We start from the raw sequence: 19,607 nt of genomic DNA, 5'->3' as shown, positions 1-19,607 counted from the left end.
TAAGTTTTGAGATGATCCCTGCTGCCCACGAAGTTACAACAGCCGATCATGCTGTGCTCCGTACGTCGGCCGGGTCGCATCAACGAGAAGACGGGTCGGTTTTGAGTTGCGGACTGGGGCCGCCGATTTAGGCGCCGTCTCCGGACAAATAGCATTCTGTTACCCGTGGCACCGTCAATTACGAGTGTGTGAACTCGCCATCATAAAGCTGCATCCATTACGGAAAGGGGACGAGAATGGCGTAGAAATTACATCCTCGATGAAGATGTAGGGTAGCTCAATGTCCAGACCGGACAGTACAGGGGAACATACGTACAAAGTACTACCAACTGATGCAGATCTCGTGTCAGACAAAATTCTCAGTAAATAAGGGAGGTATTATCACTGCCGGACGGCGAAGGCCTGAGATGATCAAATCGACATTGTCAGTGGACCGGCTAATACGCAACAGGCTGGAGTGCTGGCTGGTGTAGACGGCGGCTATACCTCGAACGCCTTATAGCACGTCTCCACCGGAACAACACCGTGACATTGCGTATGCGCTGGAGACGTGGGCTTTGTTGAAGAGATTGCAGCCAGTTCAGCATTGGCAGGTTCCATCATACGCAACTAAAAGCGCGGCGTCCAGCCGTTCATCATCCGCCAGGCGCAGGTGGCCCCGCAGGCGCCGGATCACTGTGCTCCATCCACCCAGGACCGTGACTGAGGCAGCTGCAGCAGGAGGGGCTCCTTCCCAACTTTGGAGGGTCCAGGTCTCCATTTTTTGCATCATCCAGCGTCACAACAAATATCCTCCCAAGCCCGCCGTCATCGTCAGTTTTTCTCCCTTTCTTTTCTTTTCAATTCCTCAGTCTCGCAATTCAAGATACCCATCAAACTCATTCACCATGTCTACCTCTCTCGATCAGCTCAAGGCCACCGGCACGGTACGTTCATCATCCCGACCTTTACTCGCTCGCTCGCTCCATACCCGTTGCCCCCCACTATGATGTCGCCGGGTGTTCTGCCCCTCTGTGACGTTGGAGGGGTCGCGACGAAGCTGCTGAAGTGAAGCTCCAAGCAAGCAATATTTCATTCAGCACTTCTGCGACGGTCTCAGGCTTGAGCACGGGGTTATTTGAGCAAGCTTATTTTCACAAATCTCAATGGCAAAGAATCATGGCTGACTTTATCCTTCTACCCGACAGGTCGTCGTGTCCGACTCTGGTAAATTCCCGCATCCCGCGCCTCCGACTTACCGGACAAGCTAACCCCGAGCTCCCTCTCAACAGGTGACTTTGCTTGTAAGCGCCGACATGTTTTCCCAAGGGAACCGCAGACACTGACAGCAGACAGCCATTGCCAAGTACAAGCCCCAGGATGCCACCACCAACCCCTCCCTGATCCTCGCTGCCTCCAAGAAGACCGAGTATGCTCAGCTCATGGACAACGCTATTGCCTACGGCAAGAAGCAGGGCGGTGACATTGACTCTCAGGTCGAGCACGCCCTTGACCGTCTCCTCGTCGAGTTCGGCCGTGAGATTCTCAAGATCGTCCCCGGCAAGGTCTCCACCGAGGTCGACGCCCGCTTCTCCTTCGACACCAAGGCCTCCGTCGAGAAGGCTCTCCACATCATCAACCTGTACAAGCAGGAGGGTGTCGAGAAGGAGCGCGTTCTCATCAAGATCGCCTCCACCTGGGAGGGTATCAAGGCCGCCGAGATCCTCCAGCGCGACCACGGCATCAACTGCAACCTGACCCTCATGTTCTCCCAGACTCAGGCGATCGCCGCCGCCGAGGCCAACGCCTACCTCATCTCCCCCTTCGTCGGCCGCATCCTTGACTGGTTCAAGGCTGCCAACAAGAAGGAGTACTCCAAGGAGGAGGACCCCGGTGTCGCCTCCGTCAAGTCCATCTTCAACTACTACAAGAAGTTCGGCTACAAGACCATTGTCATGGGTGCCTCTTTCCGCAGCACTGGCGAGATCACCGAGCTTGCTGGCTGTGACTACCTGACCATCTCTGTAAGCTCTCCCACATGTGAGCGTTGTGAAGCCGAAACTGACTCTGTGAACAGCCCAACCTGCTCGAGGACCTGTCCAACTCCTCCGAGGCTGTCCCCAAGAAGCTTGACGCCAGCCAGGCCTCGTCGCTCGACATTGCCAAGAAGTCGTACATCAACGACGAGGCTCTGTTCCGCTTCGACTTCAACGAGGACCAGATGGCCGTCGAGAAGCTCCGCGAGGGTATCTCCAAGTTCGCCGCCGACGCTGTCACCCTCAAGGGTATCCTCAAGGAGAAGCTGTCCTCATAGACGGCTTGGACACGACATCCACCCAAAATAAAAGAATAGTAATCAAGCTCATTTGTCACGACGGATAATGGGTCATGAACGAAAATGTTTATACGACGATAGACCCATGAATGCAAAACCAACTAAAGTTTGAACTCAGTTATTCCCAGTTGATATCCTCGTACCGCCCAACGCCGTACTAGTAGTAGTAATGTCCAATCCAGATTGCCCACCAAACGCCATTTTGCAGCCGTCTAGTCGGTCAGTATTACAAGTGTTTGTAGCCGTCGGTCATCGTCGCAAGGATCCCTATTCCTCACTGGTGCCCTCCGATTCGCGACATCGGACCTGCAACGTCTTGTGCTTGAAGCCCCCACCAGGGGCCGCCTCAACGATGAGGGCGGTCAGTGCCTCACCCTTGACGCACGCCGAGTCGAGGCCAAAGGTGTACTTTGACTCCTTGTAGCCAGTCTTGGCGTCGTGTCCATACACCACCGTCCGCCGCAGGCGACGGGGCAAGCGCCGCTGGTGGGTGTTCCAGGCATCAGTCCAGCGATCGCCCTTGTGACCGGCACTGGGCAAGGCAATGCGACGGTCAAAAGGAATGATCGAGGTATCCATGTCCTCATCCTCGTCATCCGGAGGAGACTGCGCATCCTCAGCCTCCTCCTCCTCCTCCCTCTTGTTGAGTCGAGGCGCTTCGCCCTCCTTCTTGCGGATTTCCTCCCGGGGATACGACAGCGTGCGCATGTTCATGACAGCCCAGGGATCCTGCTTCTCCAGCTCCACACCGGGCACGAGGCCGGCGTGGACAATGTACATGCCCAGTTGATCCACAGTGAGGATAGCGGGCAGCTCGCTGAGCCATTTGATGTGGTCCTTGCTAAGGTGTCGGGCTAGCACGAGATCTCGCAGCTCCCCCTCTGGCTCCTGATCGAGTTGGGTCTCGAGATCTTTGCTGACACCATATTGCGCCTCAATGGCATTGTGGGCGAGGAGGATCCTGTCTTCGTGGTTGCCACGCACGGCGCTGGCGTTCATGGACATGAGTCTTGACACGACGCCGGAGGAGTCGGGTCCTTTGTTGATCATGTCACCCACGGCAATAACGTGGTCATTCGTTCCGTTATAGGAGGCCTCTTCAAGGAGTGCTTGAAGCTCGGTGTCCATGCCGTGAATGTCGCCAATGATGATCAATCGCCGGCCATTTTCTGGCGTGGGAACGTACTGTTCGGGTAGGGCCTCGATGATTTTCAAGCCCTCGAACTCGGGTCGATTGAACTGGCCGTACGACATGGGTAGATCGGCCTTATTGAGTCGGATTTCCGGGCTCTTGTCTTCTTCGAGGTGGTCGTCTTGGGTGGTAGGTTGTGTCGCGTGCGCCATGTTTTCTCGTTCGAAGGACTGGACGGAGAGACGCGTGGCGCAGAGGTAGACGCTGAAGAGGATGAAGGCTGTTGCCGCCAGGACCAGTATTCTCCGGTGTGAGAGGTGCGAGATCATGCTGAGAGGGGTGGGCCGCCGCGGCCGTGGCCAGCGTGAGGATGGAGGAGGACTGCGAGAGAAGTACGCAAGGTGGGTGATCCCAACGTGGCGTGCAGATTGTTGAGGCGATGAATGCGTAACGCGGAAGCAGCAATTGCCTCCTTTTGAGAAGAGATGGAAGACAAGGAAGAAGGGAGAGATAGTGTGGTGATGATGGTGTAGATGAAAGAAGAACGAGAACAAACCGTGGAAATGTTGCCGAAGCGAAATGCGATGGTGAGACTGCGCAAGCTGTTTGGCGAAACAGGAAGGCCCCTGTAACCCCGGTTTTTGGGCTGCTGAAAGCCTGAAACTTGGCTACCGCGGACGGCACGCGGGCGGTTCCCTCCTGGAGGGCCGTGGACTGGAGCCTGGATCGGTCGCCGCGTGGCTGAGCTTCAGTCCAGGTTGAGCTCACAGTTGTCCAGCACGCGGAGATGACTACGTAACTTACGGAGGCATCTATATCCCCCCTTGCGATCAACATTGCCAAGCTAGTGTAAGTGGCCGGGCGCGTGTAACTACACTCTAGAGCACACCGCGGAATCGTGATCAAGTTCCGTGCAAGTTTCTGCCACGGCTTCCGCGTGTATAAGTGTCTGTACGGAATCATGACGTTGAAGTTTTACCGCTGTCGAACACGGGCAGAGAGTCGAGACACGCATGGACACAGCCGTTATCAACTTATCACCCATGCTAAGCACTTGTTAGCTCTATTCAGGTGGGTGGTCATCAGTAGATTCGCCATGTGCCTCTGTGTGGAACATTTCGGCGACCATGTTGCGGATCAGTACTACTGGTCATCAAGTTGAACCCAGCGTGGAGCAATCTTCGCATCGGATCGCAGCTCCTGAGTCTATATTTTGTTGAGATCTAGAGGTTTCTACCACTGACAGATTTCTTGATGTAGTGTCTTTCGAGCATCCAGCCCAAGCATATTGCTGGCAAAGGCTGTTAATGCTATCTTTCAGGCTCGCAGAGTTCTGAGTGAAGTCGCTGTGTAGCACTTCGTTCGTAAAGTCATAGTGTACAGCTTTATTTGTACAGATTACGCGTCCGGCACGACCGGCTGGCGATTTCCAGATGGCGTTGGTCTCTTGTTCAACCCTTGCCTCCGTGCACTTCCGTCCCGGGACCCAACACGCTCGTCGGTCGTGATGTTTTATGCGCCCTGGTCTTTCTTCATCTGGGCCTCCTTCTGCGCTGCCAGTTCTGCCCGGTACTTCTCGTTCTCGACCTCCCGCCAGTCCATGGGTATGGGCTCGTTTCCACTGGTCTCCTTGACGCCTCCCGCGAACGCTGCCTTGCCTGCGTATAGTTGGTATCCTTTGCCACCCTCGGCGCTCTCCATCGTGCGGTACGCAACGGGCATATTTCCGCGGAAACGCTTTCGCATGTCTACCATGCCGCGCTTACACTCGCCAAAGCCTTTCTTGAGTTGTCGGCACTGGAGAGGGAGGGTGTCGACGAGCGGTTCGCGGAGGCAGTCAGAGGCGCTGTTGCGCTGGACCATCACGCAGTCTGACTCCTGGAGACATTGCGCGAGAGCCTCGCCTGAAAATGTCAGTCCCATTGTCGAAATAGAGAGTAGATGAACTTACGGAGCTCTTTGCATGAAGACGGCATTGCTGTGAAATGAATTGAAGTAGACTTTCTGGTAGCAACGTGGGATCGTGGTATCATGCGATTTGATGTGGCTGGTGAAGGGTCTGGCATGTGGCGCAGGTGGCGTACGCTCTAGTGTCCTGGCCAAACTAAACTTGTACATCTGCCATCACGCATCGCCGCTATCATAATAAGACCACTGTCGCACATTTTGTTGGTCGGATACCTCCTGGTTGAGTTATCGGCGGCTACTGTTTGGGTGAGACATCCGCAGCCTGTTCGCCCGGGCATGTCGAAGATCAGCCCTACCATTTCCCCTTGAGGGCGTCTTCCTTCCGTGGTAAGTGGCGGTAAAGATCATGACATGGACCTTTGCATGTGACATCACGCCTCTCGCCTGGCGCCGATCCATCATTCGAAAATCCCGTCTTCGACATTGCCATCATCCTGTCGCCAGCCATGGCGCTTTCGTGCCAATTGCTGACTTTCACATAATACAGACGCAAAAATGCCCGTTCCATTTCTTGGGAGGTTGCACCTGTAGGTCTCCTTGTCTTCAGTACGGTGTATCGCGACACGCTAATGGTTCGGCTGCAGCACAGAGTACGTCGCTCTTGTCGGCTCGTTCTTATTTGTCGGGCTCGAGGCAATCATTCGAGTCCTGACTCTGGCCTTGCGTGAGTAGTTGCCCGCCAGCAGCCTGCCGAGACACGCATGAGACTGACTAGCTGCTCCCAGCGCCCTTCTTGGTCAACCTCTTCTACCGAGCGTCGCGTCGCATATTCCTCAAGTTCTCATCGCCAGCCCAAAATAAGGCCGACAACAGGAAGAAGTGTACGTTTCTCTCTCAGATAACGATTTCCGTTGTCTAACAAACCCAGCTATATCTACTTCTGTCCGCGATGCCGCCGATTTCGTTGAGCTCTGTCGGCTATGGGGCTACGAGGCTGAGGAGCACATTGTACAGACCAAGGATGGCTTCCTTCTCGGCGTTCACCGGCTGCAGTGGCGCAAAGGTGAGGAGGGACAACAGGTCAACAGTGGGCCGACAAGCATGAAGAAAAGAGTCGCCTATCTGCATCATGGGCTGCTCATGAACTCGGAGGTATGGGTCGCGCAGACAGATGAGCAGCGCTGTCTGGCGTTCGAGCTGGTAGAGAGAGGCTTCGATGTCTGGGTGAGACCCCCCGAAAGTGTTGATGTTGGGAGCAACCTGAAATGGCTAACTTTCCAGTTTGGCAACAATCGAGGCAACAAGTATTCAAAGAAGTCGATCCACTCGTCGCCCGATTCACTCAAATTCTGGGATTTCTCTATTGACGAGTTTGCCTTTCACGACATTCCCGATTCAATCGAGTACATCCTCGACACGACCGGCCAGAAGAGCCTGTCATACATTGGCTTTTCGCAAGGCACCGCGCAGGCTTTCGCGACCTTGGCGATCCATCCTAAGCTCAACAGCAAAGTCAATGTGTTCATTGCCCTTGCGCCTGCGATGGCGCCCGCTGGCCTGTCTAACGGAATCGTGGACTCTTTGGTAAAGGCTTCGCCTCAAGTACTGTTCCTCCTTTTCGGACGGCGGTCCATTCTCAGCTCAGCAACCATGTGGGAAACACTGCTCTACCCGCCCTTGTTCAGCCGGGTCATCGACATGGGTCTCGCATTCTTGTTCAACTGGCAAACCAAAAACATCTCAGCAAGCCAGAAACTGGCGGCGTACCCGCATCTATATTCCTTCACGAGCACCAAGTCGGTCGTTCACTGGTTCCAAATCATCCGCAACCGTTCCTTCCAGATGTACGACGACAACGTCCAGCAACCCATGAGCGTCACAAACTCCAACAAATTCTCAAAAGTTGCCAAATACCCTACACGAAACATCCGCACCCCCGTGGTCCTTGTGTATGGCGGCAGTGATTCCTTGGTCGATATTAAGGCAATGCTCAAGGAACTTCCTCCCCAGACCGTCGCCACCGAGATTCCGCATTACGAGCACCTCGACTTCCTCTGGGCGCGCGACGTCGACATTCAAGTCTTCCAGCACGTGTTTGATGCTCTGGACAGCTTCACCGATGCCGGTCACACCAAGGAAGAGTACGATCGGTACTTCACCGCCCGCCAGGAGAGTCTGATAGGATCAGGCTTCACGCCCGGGCACCACCCGCGCGGCAGTGAGAGCGAGGCATCGACGATCGCCACAGGGAACGACATGCCCGAACACATCCGTCATCGAGCCATCGAGCAACGTCCCAAGCCCAAGCTTGCCAACGGCTCGGATGAGGCCGGGTGGTCGACCTCGCCTGAGACGACAACGCCCACCAGAGCCACCCATTCTGTCGATGGCGAGTCTCCCTTCACTCGTCCCAACAGAAGCCACGCCCGTCACGGAAGCGGCACCAGCATCAGCCTCGACCGTAAAGGCATCAGCCTTGGTGCCAGCAAGACAGCCACCAGCGTGGTCACCACGTCAGTCGGTCTGTCTTCTCCGCAGGAAAGGAAGGCGAAGAAGAAGGAGTAATGGATGGTTTGAGATAGAGGAATATCTGAAGGATGTGAAATGTGGTAGCGAAGAAGACGATTAATGCTATGAATATCAGCAACTCGGGATTAGACGCGCGGAAGGATACATTTGTAGCCATGGTGTCAAAGGTGCAATGGAGGAACGCTTCGATTTGTGAAGATGGTTCGCTTTACGCATTGTACTAGAAGCTTCTATATACTTTTTGGTCGGGAAGTATAGAAAACTCCGGCCATAATAATTGGCCCCTTGCGACTGTGCACACGGACTTTCAACGCAAACACGGCGAGTCTTGATTGCGCGTCTGCTACGAGGATCGAAAAAGAGAAGAAAGTCATATTGTGCCAAACGCTAGCTATGCTCAAACGGCGAAAATGCAATGTGACATCGCCCGTTTAGATGGTGTCCTACAAGCCAGAGCCTGGCCGGCGGCCCAGCACACGGATATTCGATGTGCTAAGCCAACCTCGCTTCTTTCTCATCCATCTTTTGTTTCTCACTCAACGCGAGTGCTTGCGTTTACACCATGCAGTCGCAGAAGTTGCGATTGCGCCAATGAGCAGAGGCAGGCTTCTCCCAATGTGCAATGGGAGGCCCTTTGCAGCTCTGTGAGATCTGATCTCACCTCATCTCTACAGTCTCAAATACTAACGTCCCCTAACGGAAGGATCCTGTATGGATCTTTACGAAATTTGGCCCGAAAGTCGATGATGCTTTGCGCCGTGGCGTCAAAGTCTTTGATTTGACGAGTCTTCAGGTCGCCGAGGACCGCGCATAGCCCTTTGATGTAGTCTCGCCGCTCTTGTCCCTCAAAGTGTCTTGCGTCGCCGAGCTGCACCAGGATCTGGTCGTCTGCAGACCAGTCAGTATCCTCTGCGACACCGCAGCTGACCCCGTTGCTAGCTGACAAGTAGATTCGACGGATCTCCTCATGGCTCGGAAGACGTACCGGGAGTCTGCATCGAGGCCAGGTGCTGAAACTGGCACGCATCGCCACGCGGGCATGCTTGCCCTGCCAAGTCATCTGGGCAGAGCTCCTTGTTGACATCGATGTTGTTGCTGTAGGTTAGAGATCGAAGCCCACCGGGTACCGACTCGGCGAAGCTGGGATGTAAACGATACGCACGGAACTGTTTCAATGGCGACTCGTAAGGTATATAGCTCCTTTGTTGCGCAGGTGGTTGCTGCGCCTTAGCATCTGCGGATTTCTCGGGAATGATTACCTGTTGGCACGTTAGGAAAGGTTGATACTGACCAAGTGGAACCTTGTCTACTTCGCTCGGAGATGTTGGCACCGACAATGGCGCCCCTGATGATATAGGGTTTGTCACAGGTGATTTGACCGAAACTCCTTGTACTTCTTCCTCATCGCTTTCGTCAGAGGACTCTTCATCTTCGCCAGAAGAAGATTCGCCTGATGACGATGTTACCATGGGCTCGCCCTCTTGTTCTGGAAGAGGGTCGGAACCATGCATGAATGCATCTCCCTCAACTTGCGCCGACCCGATTGCCTCATTTAGCGACCCACTGGCTGCAGCAATAGTCTGAGCATTGGGGCTTGATTCAGACTCTTCAAGCGCCGGTTCACGAGGTCGAATACTGATTTCTTGTTGTGGGGTCGATGAAGCCTCGAGCACAGGAGCTGGTTCTGCATGTTTCTGGGAGTCAAGCTCAAGCCTTGACCCTGCCTCAGTTGTAGCCCTGGGGACTTCCTCCGATTGTGAAGCCTCTGTTGACAACATAGTGGGTGACTGAGGCCGATGTTCAGCGTCAGGCTGGCCCTCTGTAGCTAATGCATCGGGTTGCTCGCTGCGCAAACGTTCTTCCTCTTCCCTCTCCTGGTCAAGCTCCCTTTGTAGGCGTTTCATTTGGGATTCCAGGGCTTTGAGTCTCATTTCTTTCTCCAGAATGCGATCACTTGCTATCCTTGACTGACTCCGACTCTGTCGCAGACGATCATTTTCGCTGAAACTGGAAGCTTTTGGCAATGGTTGGGAACGCTGCTGTAGTTGCACCGGCGATATCGTAGGCGATAGACCATTCTCGCTGCACGGCAGGCTCGAGGCTCGCTGAGGACTGCCCATCGTCGCAGCGGCGGGAGACGCAGGTCTTGACTGTTTGGCCTTGCGCAGCGCTTCTCGCTCAGCAATGCTGCGCTTCATGGCTTCAATCTCCTTCATTTTATCTTGATAGCTTTGGACACCAGGCGTCGTAGCCGGCGGCGTGACTGCCGGGCTTCCCGCATGTGAACTAGGAGGCTGGTGCAAGCTTTTCAGCGCTGGAATCTTGAACGGCGAACTTGGACGGTCAATAGAGGCTGGTCGCATTTCTGGCGAGTCAAGATCCATGGCCTCGTCGTCGTCATCATCGCTCACATCAATGAGCAATGGTTGGGCTGGTCGGTGTTGGCCAAAGAGCCGCTTGGCTGGTACGTCAGGCTCGTTATCGAAATCCGAAGCCACAGGTCGTTTTGCGACAGGCACGGCAGCTTGGGGACGCTGCGTCGGTGTCGAACCAGCTGGGTTGGTCATTGATGGAAGACTTTCCGATACAGTCGCCGCCGCATGCGCCGGAACCTTGGGTGACGGGGCCACGGCTGTTGTCCCATTTTCGTCAGTTGCTGCTGTCTCTGGAGCACGGGCCTGCCTTTCGCGTCGCTTTTTCAAGGCCTCCATCTTCTGTCGTAGCAGCTCTGACTTTGCGGCTTGCGCTTGCGCAGCTGGAGATGGTGTCGTGGTTATAGCGGGCGTGGTTTCGGACACGGCCGATGATGACGGTGCGGCGGGCCCCGTCTTCGAGGTCTCGTCTGATGAAACATTCGCTGATTTGGTAGACCCCTTGGCTGCGAGAAGCCGTGCAATGCGGTCTTTCCGTGACTCAGCTGCGCTATCCGTGGGCACGATGGGTTTCGATGCTGGCAGCTGCTTTGGGGCGGTTTCGGTCGGAGGCGCAGCCTTTTCGACAGTCTCGGGCGGAGAATTGACCGGGAGGCCGCTGGCAGGCTTCGGTATGAAAGGTAGTCCCACCTCACGAAAGAGATCTTCCAGCATTTTGGGATCGATGCCTTCGTCGAGATAATGATGGGGTTCTACATTCAAGGCTTGAAGCTGGAGGATCGCGGCATGAACGCGGGAGTGGAGCTCATGGATTGAGGGGGCTTTGGTATCCGGGAGAGAAGTTACTGAGCGGAGTGTCAGCGATGCAAGAATGGTATTGAAAATTGAAGTTACCTTGTTCGTCGATTGGAGGTTCAGTCTGCTCAAGCTCGCGCGGCGAGAGGTGAGGAGAGTATGAACCACGGTCCGCAGCAGTGGTCGTCCCATCTGTTGTCTGCGCGTTTTCGGTCACTTCACCTGCCTGATCTTCTGATCCATAAATGTCGTCATTCTCACTTATTTCCCCTTCGTCCATATCGTCGTCGTCTGTCGTTGCATTAGGAGCCTTGGCAGCATCCGTTGTTGTCGGCTCTGCAGGGCGGGTCGGATGGAATCCCCTCCCTAACCCAGGGATCATATTGCGATTTGTATCGAAAGCGTTTTGACTCGGGTACGATGAAGAAGAACCGGGGTTGCCAGGTGGAAGAGGAGAAGCAGCATTGTAGACTGGGAACGGAAGGCCTGCATTCTGTTGCGGTGGCAAGCAGCCTCCCTGAAAGCTATACGAGTGACTGGAATAACTCATAATCGCCAGTTTGATGCCGAGTTCGAAGTGTGGTTTGAGACGTATTCTTGATCAAGCATCAACCACTTCACGCTGTTGGCGAGAAAAGGCAAGGTCGTAGTCGAGTCGAGGTCATGGGTTAATATAGGCTGTCCGATTCGACACATCAAGGCAATGGAGCACAAGCTGTTGGAAGGACACTAAAGAGCAGAAGATGTCGAGTCGGGACGATTTGACTCGGTCTCGCAGCGTGTATTCGTCGTTACGAGTCTGCGACAAATGCTGGTCGAAGACAAACGCGACAGACGAAAGGGTTAATCAGCGCGAATGATTATCACCACCTGGATTTCAATCACGTTCGGGCAGTGGATGGCCGCGAGAGCCAAGTAGGACTAGCGGCTTCTGGGGGGCTGCGCTAAAGTGGGCCCTGTAGCGCTTTTCCACATACGTCACGTGCGTTCGCATTGTTTACTTGCTCCCGCGTCAGCCCCTGGCAACCGCGACCGTCACGTAGTTGTTGTAGTGGGACACCGCCAGACTTCCACCACTGTAACACCGACAGAGCCCCGGGAATTGTACCGTCGCTCGATGTCATCTTCTGGACACTGAGCTCCAAGCAAGCTCACAAGCAAGCTCACGGTGCTTTTCTTTCTTTCCACGTTACATTCTGGCTCGTTGGCGAGCCTGGTCAGGAACCAGATCTTACGAACACATTAATTTTTGTTTACATACATGTCGAACCCTCCATCGATGATCCCAGATCATAATGTCCTTCAACAATGGACCCGGCTCGATGTCGAGACGTCATAATCCATTCGCTCGGGCCTCGCCCTCATCGCCTACTGCAGGACCGCCTGGAAGACCCAAATCGAGCCTCTTCTCATCGAACGCGCCGCCTACATCCCCATCGCACGCACGAAGTCAGTCGAGTACCTCACCGCCAACCCAATTAATAGCACCTTCGGCGAAGACGGCAGCTGGAAGCTCGATTGGACATACGCGGCACGCGTCCAAGAATGGATCTCTGTCCTCTGGGACATTCGCTCCGTCATTCATCAAGGCGGAGGAAGTGAAACGCGGACATGATGCGGTCGACAGCATTGAGGGCGAGAACGACTTTTCGGGCAAACGTTATGTCTGGCTTAAAGATCCAGAGAAGGCTTTCGTCAAGGGTTGGGTAGTGGAAGATTTGAGCGATGGCCACATTCGTGTGCAATGTGACAACGGAACTGTATGTGTCGCTTGTCGTGAAGGAAGTAGATCTGACTGACTGGCTTAGCAACGCGACGTCGAGGCCGAGGCCGTGGACAAGGTCAACCCCGCCAAGTTCGACAAGGCCAACGATATGGCCGAATTGACCCATCTGAACGAGGCGTCCGTAGTGCACAACCTGTACTCGAGGTATCAGGCCGACCTGATATACACATATTCGGGGCTTTTCTTGGTGACCGTTAATCCTTACTGCCCGCTACCGATATACACAAATGATTATATCAATATGTACAAGGGGCGGAGCAGGGAAGACACGAAGCCTCACATTTACGCCATGGCCGACGAAGCCTTTCGCAACCTAGTGGAGGAGGGGCGCAACCAGAGCATTCTTGTCACCGGAGAATCTGGTGCAGGCAAGACAGAAAACACGAAAAAGGTCATCCAGTACCTCGCAGCCGTCGCGCACCCTGAGTCGCTCTCCCGCAGCCGACCGCAACAGTCCAACCTCTCCCAGCAAATCCTACGGGCGAATCCCATTCTCGAAGCATTCGGCAACGCACAGACAGTGAGGAACAACAACTCGTCACGTTTTGGAAAGTTCATTCGCATCGAGTTCAACCGCAACGGGGCCATCACGGGTGCCTTTATCGATTGGTATCTCCTAGAAAAGTCGAGAGTTGTGCGTATCAATGCCCAAGAGCGCAACTACCACATCTTCTACCAACTTTTGAAGGGCGCCAGCCCACAGATGAAGAAAGACTTTTTGCTGGATGGTCTGACCGTCGAGGACTTTTCCTACACAAGAGGCGGCCATGATTCTATTGTGGGAGTCTCAGACAGCGATGAATGGGACTCACTGATGGAAGCTTTCGGTATCATGGGATTCTCCGACCACGACCAAAGCTCGATTCTACGAGCTATTGCGGCTGTCCTGCATCTTGGCAACATCGGCGTAGTCAAGGAAAGCCGGGCAGCTGACCAAGCACGTTTGGAATCAGGCGCACGAGAACAAGCTGCCAAGGTGTGCAAACTCCTGGGGTTGCCTCTTGAACCCTTCTTGAGTGGACTTCTGCATCCTCGGGTTAAAGCCGGGCGGGAATGGGTCGAAAAGGTCCAGACACCAGAGCAGGTCCGACTAGGTCTCGATGCCTTGTCAAAGGGTATATACGAGCGCAGCTTTGGTGATCTTGTTGGTCGCATTAACAAGCAGTTCGATCAGAGCGGCATGGGGATGGACGATTCCCACTTCATCGGCGTTCTCGATATCGCTGGCTTTGAGATCTTCGAGCAAAATAGCTTTGAGCAACTCTGCATCAATTACACCAACGAGAAGCTCCAGCAATTCTTCAATCACCATATGTTTGTGCTTGAACAAGAGGAGTACGCTAGAGAGCAGATTGAGTGGCAGTTCATCGACTTTGGCCGTGATCTACAGCCCACCATCGATCTCATCGAGCTACCGAATCCCATTGGCATCTTCTCCTGTCTTGACGAAGACTCCGTTATGCCCAAGGCAACAGACAAGACATTTACTGAAAAGCTGAACTCTCTATGGGAGAAGAAGTCAGGTAAATACCGCCCTTCGAGACTAGGCCAGGGTTTTATCTTGACCCATTACGCTGCTGATGTCGAGTACTCCACCGACGGCTGGCTAGAGAAGAACAAGGATCCGCTCAACGACAACATTACGCGCCTGTTGGCGGCGTCTTCTGACAAGCATGTTGCTGCACTCTTTGCAGACTGTGCGGAGGCAGATGATGACACGAGCGGCACGCGAAGTCGTGTCAAGAAGGGTCTGTTCCGAACAGTGGCTCAACGTCACAAGGAGCAGCTGCATAGCTTGATGACACAGCTGCACTCAACACATCCACACTTTGTGCGCTGTATCTTGCCGAATCACAAAAAGCGACCGAAGCAGTTTAACAATGTCCTGGTACTCGACCAATTACGATGCAATGGTGTTCTGGAAGGCATCCGAATCGCTCGAACCGGGTTTCCCAACCGCCTCCCGTTTGCAGAGTTTCGCTCGCGATACGAGGTCCTTTGCTCGAACATGCCGAGGGGCTATCTGGAAGGACAACAAGCCGCGTCCATCATCCTGGAGAAGCTTGGACTGGACAAGGCCATGTTCCGCGTGGGCTTGACCAAGGTGTTTTTCCGTGCTGGTGTATTGGCTGAGCTTGAGGAGAAGAGAGATGCTTTGATCACGGAAATCATGTCCCGCTTCCAGTCGGTCGCTCGCGGGTTCAACACTCGCCGAGCGGCTTCGAAACGGCTTTTCCGCACTGAGGCTACGAGAATCATCCAGCGGAATTTCCACGTTTACCTCAACCTGGTGGAGAACCCTTGGTGGCAGCTCATCCAGAACATGAAGCCGCTACTGGGTGCTACACGTAGCGCGAGCGAAGTCAAGAGGCGCGATGCCATGATCAAGGAACTGAACGATAAGATGCGACTTGAGACAGAAAACCGGCAGAAACTAGAGGAAGAGAGGCGCAATTGTCATGCTGAGATGATGCGTGTGCAGCAGACCTTGGAGAGCGAGCGTGCCTTGGCCTTGGACAAGGAGGAAATCTTCCGACGACTGCAAGAGCGAGAGGTTGAGCTCGAGGAGAAGCTGGCCGGAGCCATTGACGATCAAGAACGCCTCGAAGATCAAATGGATGGCCTGATGGAAGCCAAGAACCGTGCGGAAAGGGATGTTGAGCAATACCGAGGCCAACTTGACCAAGCTGCCGCCTTGATTGCCAAGCTCGAAGAGGAGAAAGGCGAACTTCTCAAGAAAGTCTCAGACTTGGATACATCCATTGCAGAGATCTCCCAGAAGCAATCTGAGCGCAGTGCGCAAGAAGAGAAGCTGGAGGGAGAAATCAAGATGCTAGAGAGTCAGCTAAACTTGAAGGATCGCAAAGCTCGTGATCTTGAGAGTAAGCTCTTGAAAATCGACCAGGATGCTGAGGTGAAACTCCACACGACACAAAAGGAACTGGAGTCGATCAAAAGCCGGGAATCGCGCCTGGCGCTTGAGAACAAGGAAGTACACGACCAACTTGCGCAACTTTCTAAAACCTCGACCGACTACGAGGACCTTGTACGGCAGAAGGAAAGTGAGCTCTCCGTGCTCCGCGACGAAAACAAGCGCTACCTCTCAGAGCGTCAAAGCCTGGAAAATCAGAAAAAGTCATTGAGTGCTGAGAGAGAAAAAGCTGTTGACAAGCTGCACCAGTCCCAAGCCGAGCTAGAGGTCATGAAGTCTAAGCAAGCTCAGCTGCAGCGAGAGGCTGAAGATGCCAACAACCTTCTCCAGGCACGGTTGTCTGAAGACGCCCAAGCTGACCAGAATCGCCAAGTGCTTGAGGCCCAGATCAAAGATCTCAAAGAAAGCCTGTACACGGCTCAAACCGAGCTGAGTAGGGAGCGGCAATCCCGCGACGATGTCCAGCTTTTGGGCGAGCACAAGTACCAGAGCCTGCAGGAAGAGTATGAGCACCTGAACCAATCGAAGATCACAATAGAGAAAGAGCTCTACGCCCAGCAAGATACTCTTCGGCGAACAATGGAAGCCCGCACCACAGCCGAAAAGGAACGCGACGAGGCCCGTCAGGAGATTCGCAAGTTGCGAGCAGCGAAGACAGAGGCAGAGGAGGCACGGCTCAGAGCCGAAGAGGCTGGCGAAAGGCAGGCCAGCCGAGCCGCTCGCGAACGTGAGGATAGCCTTCGCCGAGACCTCGATGCTGCCAATCAACGTCTGCAGTGGTTTGAGGAGGAGTGCGCGAAGCTCAACCATCAAGTGGAGGACCTCAACAAGCTCATCTTGTCATCTGGCGAATTCGGACTCAAGAATGATCAGGCCAAGGAAAGAATGGAGCGAGAGCTTACCACTGTCAAGAGCCGACTGGCAGCGTCAGAGAATGACAACCGGGCTCTGCTAAACAAATTGCAGCAAAAAGGACTAGAAATTGCGCGGTCGAGTTCCCGCGCGAGCGAAGCCTCACGTGGCCAGGTCATCTCGCTGCAACGCGAGAAGGCAAGGCTAGAGGAACAAAACGCCAAATTGAATAAGCAGCTTGGCGAGTCGCAGGTCAACGTTGCCTCTCTCGAGAAGAAGGCGGAGAAACTGCAGCTCAGTGTTGAAGACCTGAACCACGAACTGGCTCGCGAGGCCCAGTCGAGTAGGAACGCGGAAAAGGCATCTTCCAGTTCCAACGCGCAGTTGACGGAGGCGAATAGGACCATTGAGTCGGAGCGACAAATGAGGACACAGGCGCAGTCTACTGCACGCACCCTACAATCTTCCCTCGAAGCTCGGGATCGGGAGCTGGAGGAACTACGCGCCCAGATGCTCAGCGTCTTGAAGACCGTTGATCCCGAGGTGCACATTCCTCCCCAGCAGGACAACGACAAGGCCTTGGTTAAGAACTTTGGTCTCGTTCGCAAAGTGGAGGAATTGCACCAGACCTTGAGGGTGCAGACAGCTGCACGCACACATGCCGAGCAACAGCTGGCCGAATTGCGGGCAACCCGAAACGAGTCACCAAGCCGACCCAAGTTGGAGGAGATACACTACAATGAGGCTCCCTTTAGCAACGGCTCGCCGACCCAGAGGCGCACGACCAAGCTGGCGCACGAGCGCAAGTACTCGAATGCATCCACGCCTGCGCGTAAACTTCCTGAATACCCAGACGGCTCTGCTAGGTCTGATCGAACAGCGGACGTTCTTAGCTTCAACAACAAACAGGATCTCAAAGCAGAGGTTGAGGAGCTACAGAATCAGCTGCAACTAGCAAACATGCAGAACCGTCACTTGCAGAGTCAGCTTGAGCGTGGCACTCCAGTGCCTGAGAATGACCAGAGCCCCTCGCTGCGCCGCATGCAGAAGCTTGAGAAAGTCAACAGCCGTTTGCATGATATGCTAGACGACTCGGCCAAGAAGGTGTCAGCTCTCGAAAAGAGCATTCGCAGTGGCGAAATCTCTGTGCGCGACTTGCAGACCCGCTCTCACGAAGAGCTCCTTGATGTCTTCAATAGCCAGGAAGAATCCCGTCGTGCGCTCATGCACAGCCATAAGGATGTTGTCGCCGAGTTGACGGACATCAAGACTGGCTTTGAGCGACTACGCCATGACAAGGCTAAAGCCCAGGTTGAGCTTCGGGATGTGACTGCTGATCTACAAGAGATGACTACTGCAAGAGAACAAGAAGCACAGAGCAGAAACCAGCTTCTCAGCGAGTACTCGGACCTGCAGATCCGCCTGGATGCCGAGTCTTCCAAGCTGGCCGACGTTACAGCGAATCTCGACTTGTACAAGCGACGAGCTGATGAGTACTTTAGTAAATTAGAGCAGGCCGAAATAGCTGTCCTCAAGGCCAGTCGCGCCGAGCAATTTGCCAAGTCACAAGCGCGCGAAGCCGAAGACACGTATGCCGAAGTCATGGCTGAGCGACAGAAGATGGACAATATGATGGAGGACTTGCAACGCCACAACCAACGCCTCGAGGAGCGCCTCGAAGACATGTCGACCGACCTGGAAGGCGTCACGCAGGCCAAGAAAAGGCTGCAACACGAGCTGGAGGATTACCGCAACCAGCGTGCCATGGATATCGAGGACAAGGAGTCTAGCATGGAGCAAACCCGTAGGAAGTACCAGGCGGAGTTTGCCACTCTCACCAAAGAGTTGGACTTGGCGCGCGAAGAGAAACTGTACAAGCAGTCCGAAATCGCTCGCCTACGCGAGGAACTCGATGAGCTACGGTCCAAGTGGGACGACGAGGTGCTCAACAGCTCGACCTGGTCCAAGGAAAAGTCGCGCCTCGAATCTACCCTTGCCGACGTCGTCTCGTCGCGTGAGGAGGCGGTGAACGCACACAATGAAGCCCAAGGCAAAGTTGTCTCGCTGCTGTCCCAGGTCCGGACGCTCCGGTCGTCCGTCGACGAGGTCAGCGCCGAGCGTGATTCCCTGGCTCGCGAGAAGCGCAGCGTGGAGGCTCGCCTCGCTGAGGCGAAGGCTGGGCTAGACGACCTGACCAAGGGAGAGAGCCCCTCACTGCGAGACGCTGCTTCTACCGACAAGGAGATCCTCGATCTCAAGTCGAGTCTCGCGCAGCAGGAGGACATTGCGACTGCCGCTGTGGAGAAGATGCGCCGGGCGGAGTCTCTGGCTGCTGAGATGCAGAAGGACATTACAGCTGAACGCGAGGGCACGGCTGCCCTGGCCAAGCAGAAGGCCATGCTGGAGAAGAACCTCAACGAGGCGCAGCTGAAACTGGTCGACTTGGAGACCAAGGGCTATTCCAGCGCCAGCCAGGACATTAAGTTCCTGTACAAACGAATTCAGGAGGTGAGCTACTTCTGGCGAATATTCTGTCTATGATTGCTAACGATGCCTCTCAGCTCGAGACACAGCTGGAATCACAGGAGCACGAGCGCACCAAATCGCAGCGCTCGACGCGCAACGTGGATCGCATCGTCAAGGACCTCCAAGGACAGATTGACCGCAAGGATAAGCAAAACACGCAGCTGCTGGACGACGTAGCACGGATGCGGGACAAGGCAGACAAGCTGCTCAAGACGATCGACGAGCTTCAATCGTCAGAGTCGTCCAACCAGCTGACCGCACGTCGAGCAGAGCGCGAGCTGCGGGAAGAGAGGGAGAAGTCACTACGTCTCGAGCGTGAACTCGAGGGGTGGAAGGGTCTGCGAGTCGACAAGAGCGCCAGCGGCGTAACGGGCAGCATGCGCAATCGGCTGGGACCATGGCGGACGAGCATGGGAGGTGACCCCGTGGATGTTCCAGCGCGGAAGAGCAGCATTAGTAGG

At 54.7% G+C, this 19,607-nt stretch overlaps 5 protein-coding genes across 5 annotated transcripts; 2 read left to right on the top strand and 3 right to left on the bottom strand.

Moving 5' to 3' along the window:
• The first annotated feature begins 509 nt into the window (after nucleotides 1-509).
• On the top strand, nucleotides 510-2,437 carry F5Z01DRAFT_205280 (transaldolase). Its single transcript, XM_046258124.1, has 4 exons — nucleotides 510-926; nucleotides 1,188-1,206; nucleotides 1,336-2,003; nucleotides 2,057-2,437. Exons 1-4 carry the CDS (start codon nucleotides 888-890, stop codon nucleotides 2,291-2,293), a joined length of 963 nt encoding a protein of 320 aa, XP_046122532.1. The 5' UTR covers nucleotides 510-887; the 3' UTR covers nucleotides 2,294-2,437.
• Nucleotides 2,433-4,041, bottom strand: F5Z01DRAFT_643733 (Metallo-dependent phosphatase-like protein). The gene has a single exon (XM_046262733.1). The coding sequence runs from the start codon at nucleotides 3,773-3,775 to the stop codon at nucleotides 2,582-2,584; it is 1,194 nt and encodes a 397-aa protein (XP_046122531.1). The 5' UTR covers nucleotides 3,776-4,041; the 3' UTR covers nucleotides 2,433-2,581.
• Nucleotides 4,042-4,958: 917 nt separating this feature from the next.
• F5Z01DRAFT_670319 (cytochrome c oxidase assembly protein PET191-domain-containing protein) lies at nucleotides 4,959-5,422 on the bottom strand (the record flags this gene model as incomplete). Its single annotated transcript, XM_046264543.1, has 2 exons — nucleotides 4,959-5,350; nucleotides 5,398-5,422. 2 exons carry the CDS (start codon nucleotides 5,420-5,422, stop codon nucleotides 4,959-4,961), a joined length of 417 nt encoding a protein of 138 aa, XP_046122530.1.
• A 487-nt stretch (nucleotides 5,423-5,909) lies between these two features.
• Nucleotides 5,910-8,079, top strand: F5Z01DRAFT_679161 (Alpha/Beta hydrolase protein; the record flags this gene model as incomplete). Its single annotated transcript, XM_046265499.1, has 7 exons — nucleotides 5,910-5,941; nucleotides 5,999-6,078; nucleotides 6,140-6,235; nucleotides 6,283-6,578; nucleotides 6,636-7,815; nucleotides 7,849-7,867; nucleotides 8,037-8,079. The coding sequence occupies 7 exons, from the start codon at nucleotides 5,910-5,912 to the stop codon at nucleotides 8,077-8,079; spliced, it is 1,746 nt and encodes a 581-aa protein (XP_046122529.1).
• A 157-nt stretch (nucleotides 8,080-8,236) lies between these two features.
• F5Z01DRAFT_643718 (uncharacterized protein) lies at nucleotides 8,237-11,937 on the bottom strand. The gene is made up of 3 exons (XM_046262732.1): nucleotides 11,150-11,937; nucleotides 8,869-11,100; nucleotides 8,237-8,771 (listed from the first exon to the last, which is right to left on the bottom strand). Exons 1-3 carry the CDS (start codon nucleotides 11,598-11,600, stop codon nucleotides 8,560-8,562), a joined length of 2,895 nt encoding a protein of 964 aa, XP_046122528.1. The 5' UTR covers nucleotides 11,601-11,937; the 3' UTR covers nucleotides 8,237-8,559.
• Nucleotides 11,938-19,607: the final 7,670 nt, after the last annotated feature.

Source organism: Emericellopsis atlantica (assembly GCF_019669845.1).
Source record: "Emericellopsis atlantica unplaced genomic scaffold F5Z01scaffold_2, whole genome shotgun sequence".
Lineage (NCBI taxonomy): Eukaryota > Fungi > Ascomycota > Sordariomycetes > Hypocreales > Bionectriaceae > Emericellopsis > Emericellopsis atlantica.
Note: the sequence above shows the minus strand (reverse complement) of the source record. Positions and strands in the feature narration are given on the sequence as shown.

Coding starts and splice junctions, on each gene's coding strand:
- F5Z01DRAFT_643733 (XM_046262733.1), bottom strand. CDS start 3,775: ATGATCTCGCACCTCTCACACCGGAGAATACTGGTCCTGGCGGCAACA.
- F5Z01DRAFT_643718 (XM_046262732.1), bottom strand. CDS start 11,600: ATGAGTTATTCCAGTCACTCGTATAGCTTTCAGGGAGGCTGCTTGCCA. Junction 11,101..11,149: donor ACCTCCAATCGACGAACAAG/GTAACTTCAATT, acceptor CACTCCGCTCAG/TAACTTCTCTCCCGGATACC. Junction 8,772..8,868: donor GGCCTCGATGCAGACTCCCG/GTACGTCTTCCG, acceptor ACTGGTCTGCAG/ACGACCAGATCCTGGTGCAG.
- F5Z01DRAFT_205280 (XM_046258124.1), top strand. CDS start 888: ATGTCTACCTCTCTCGATCAGCTCAAGGCCACCGGCACG. Junction 2,004..2,056: donor GTGACTACCTGACCATCTCT/GTAAGCTCTCCC, acceptor CTCTGTGAACAG/CCCAACCTGCTCGAGGACCT.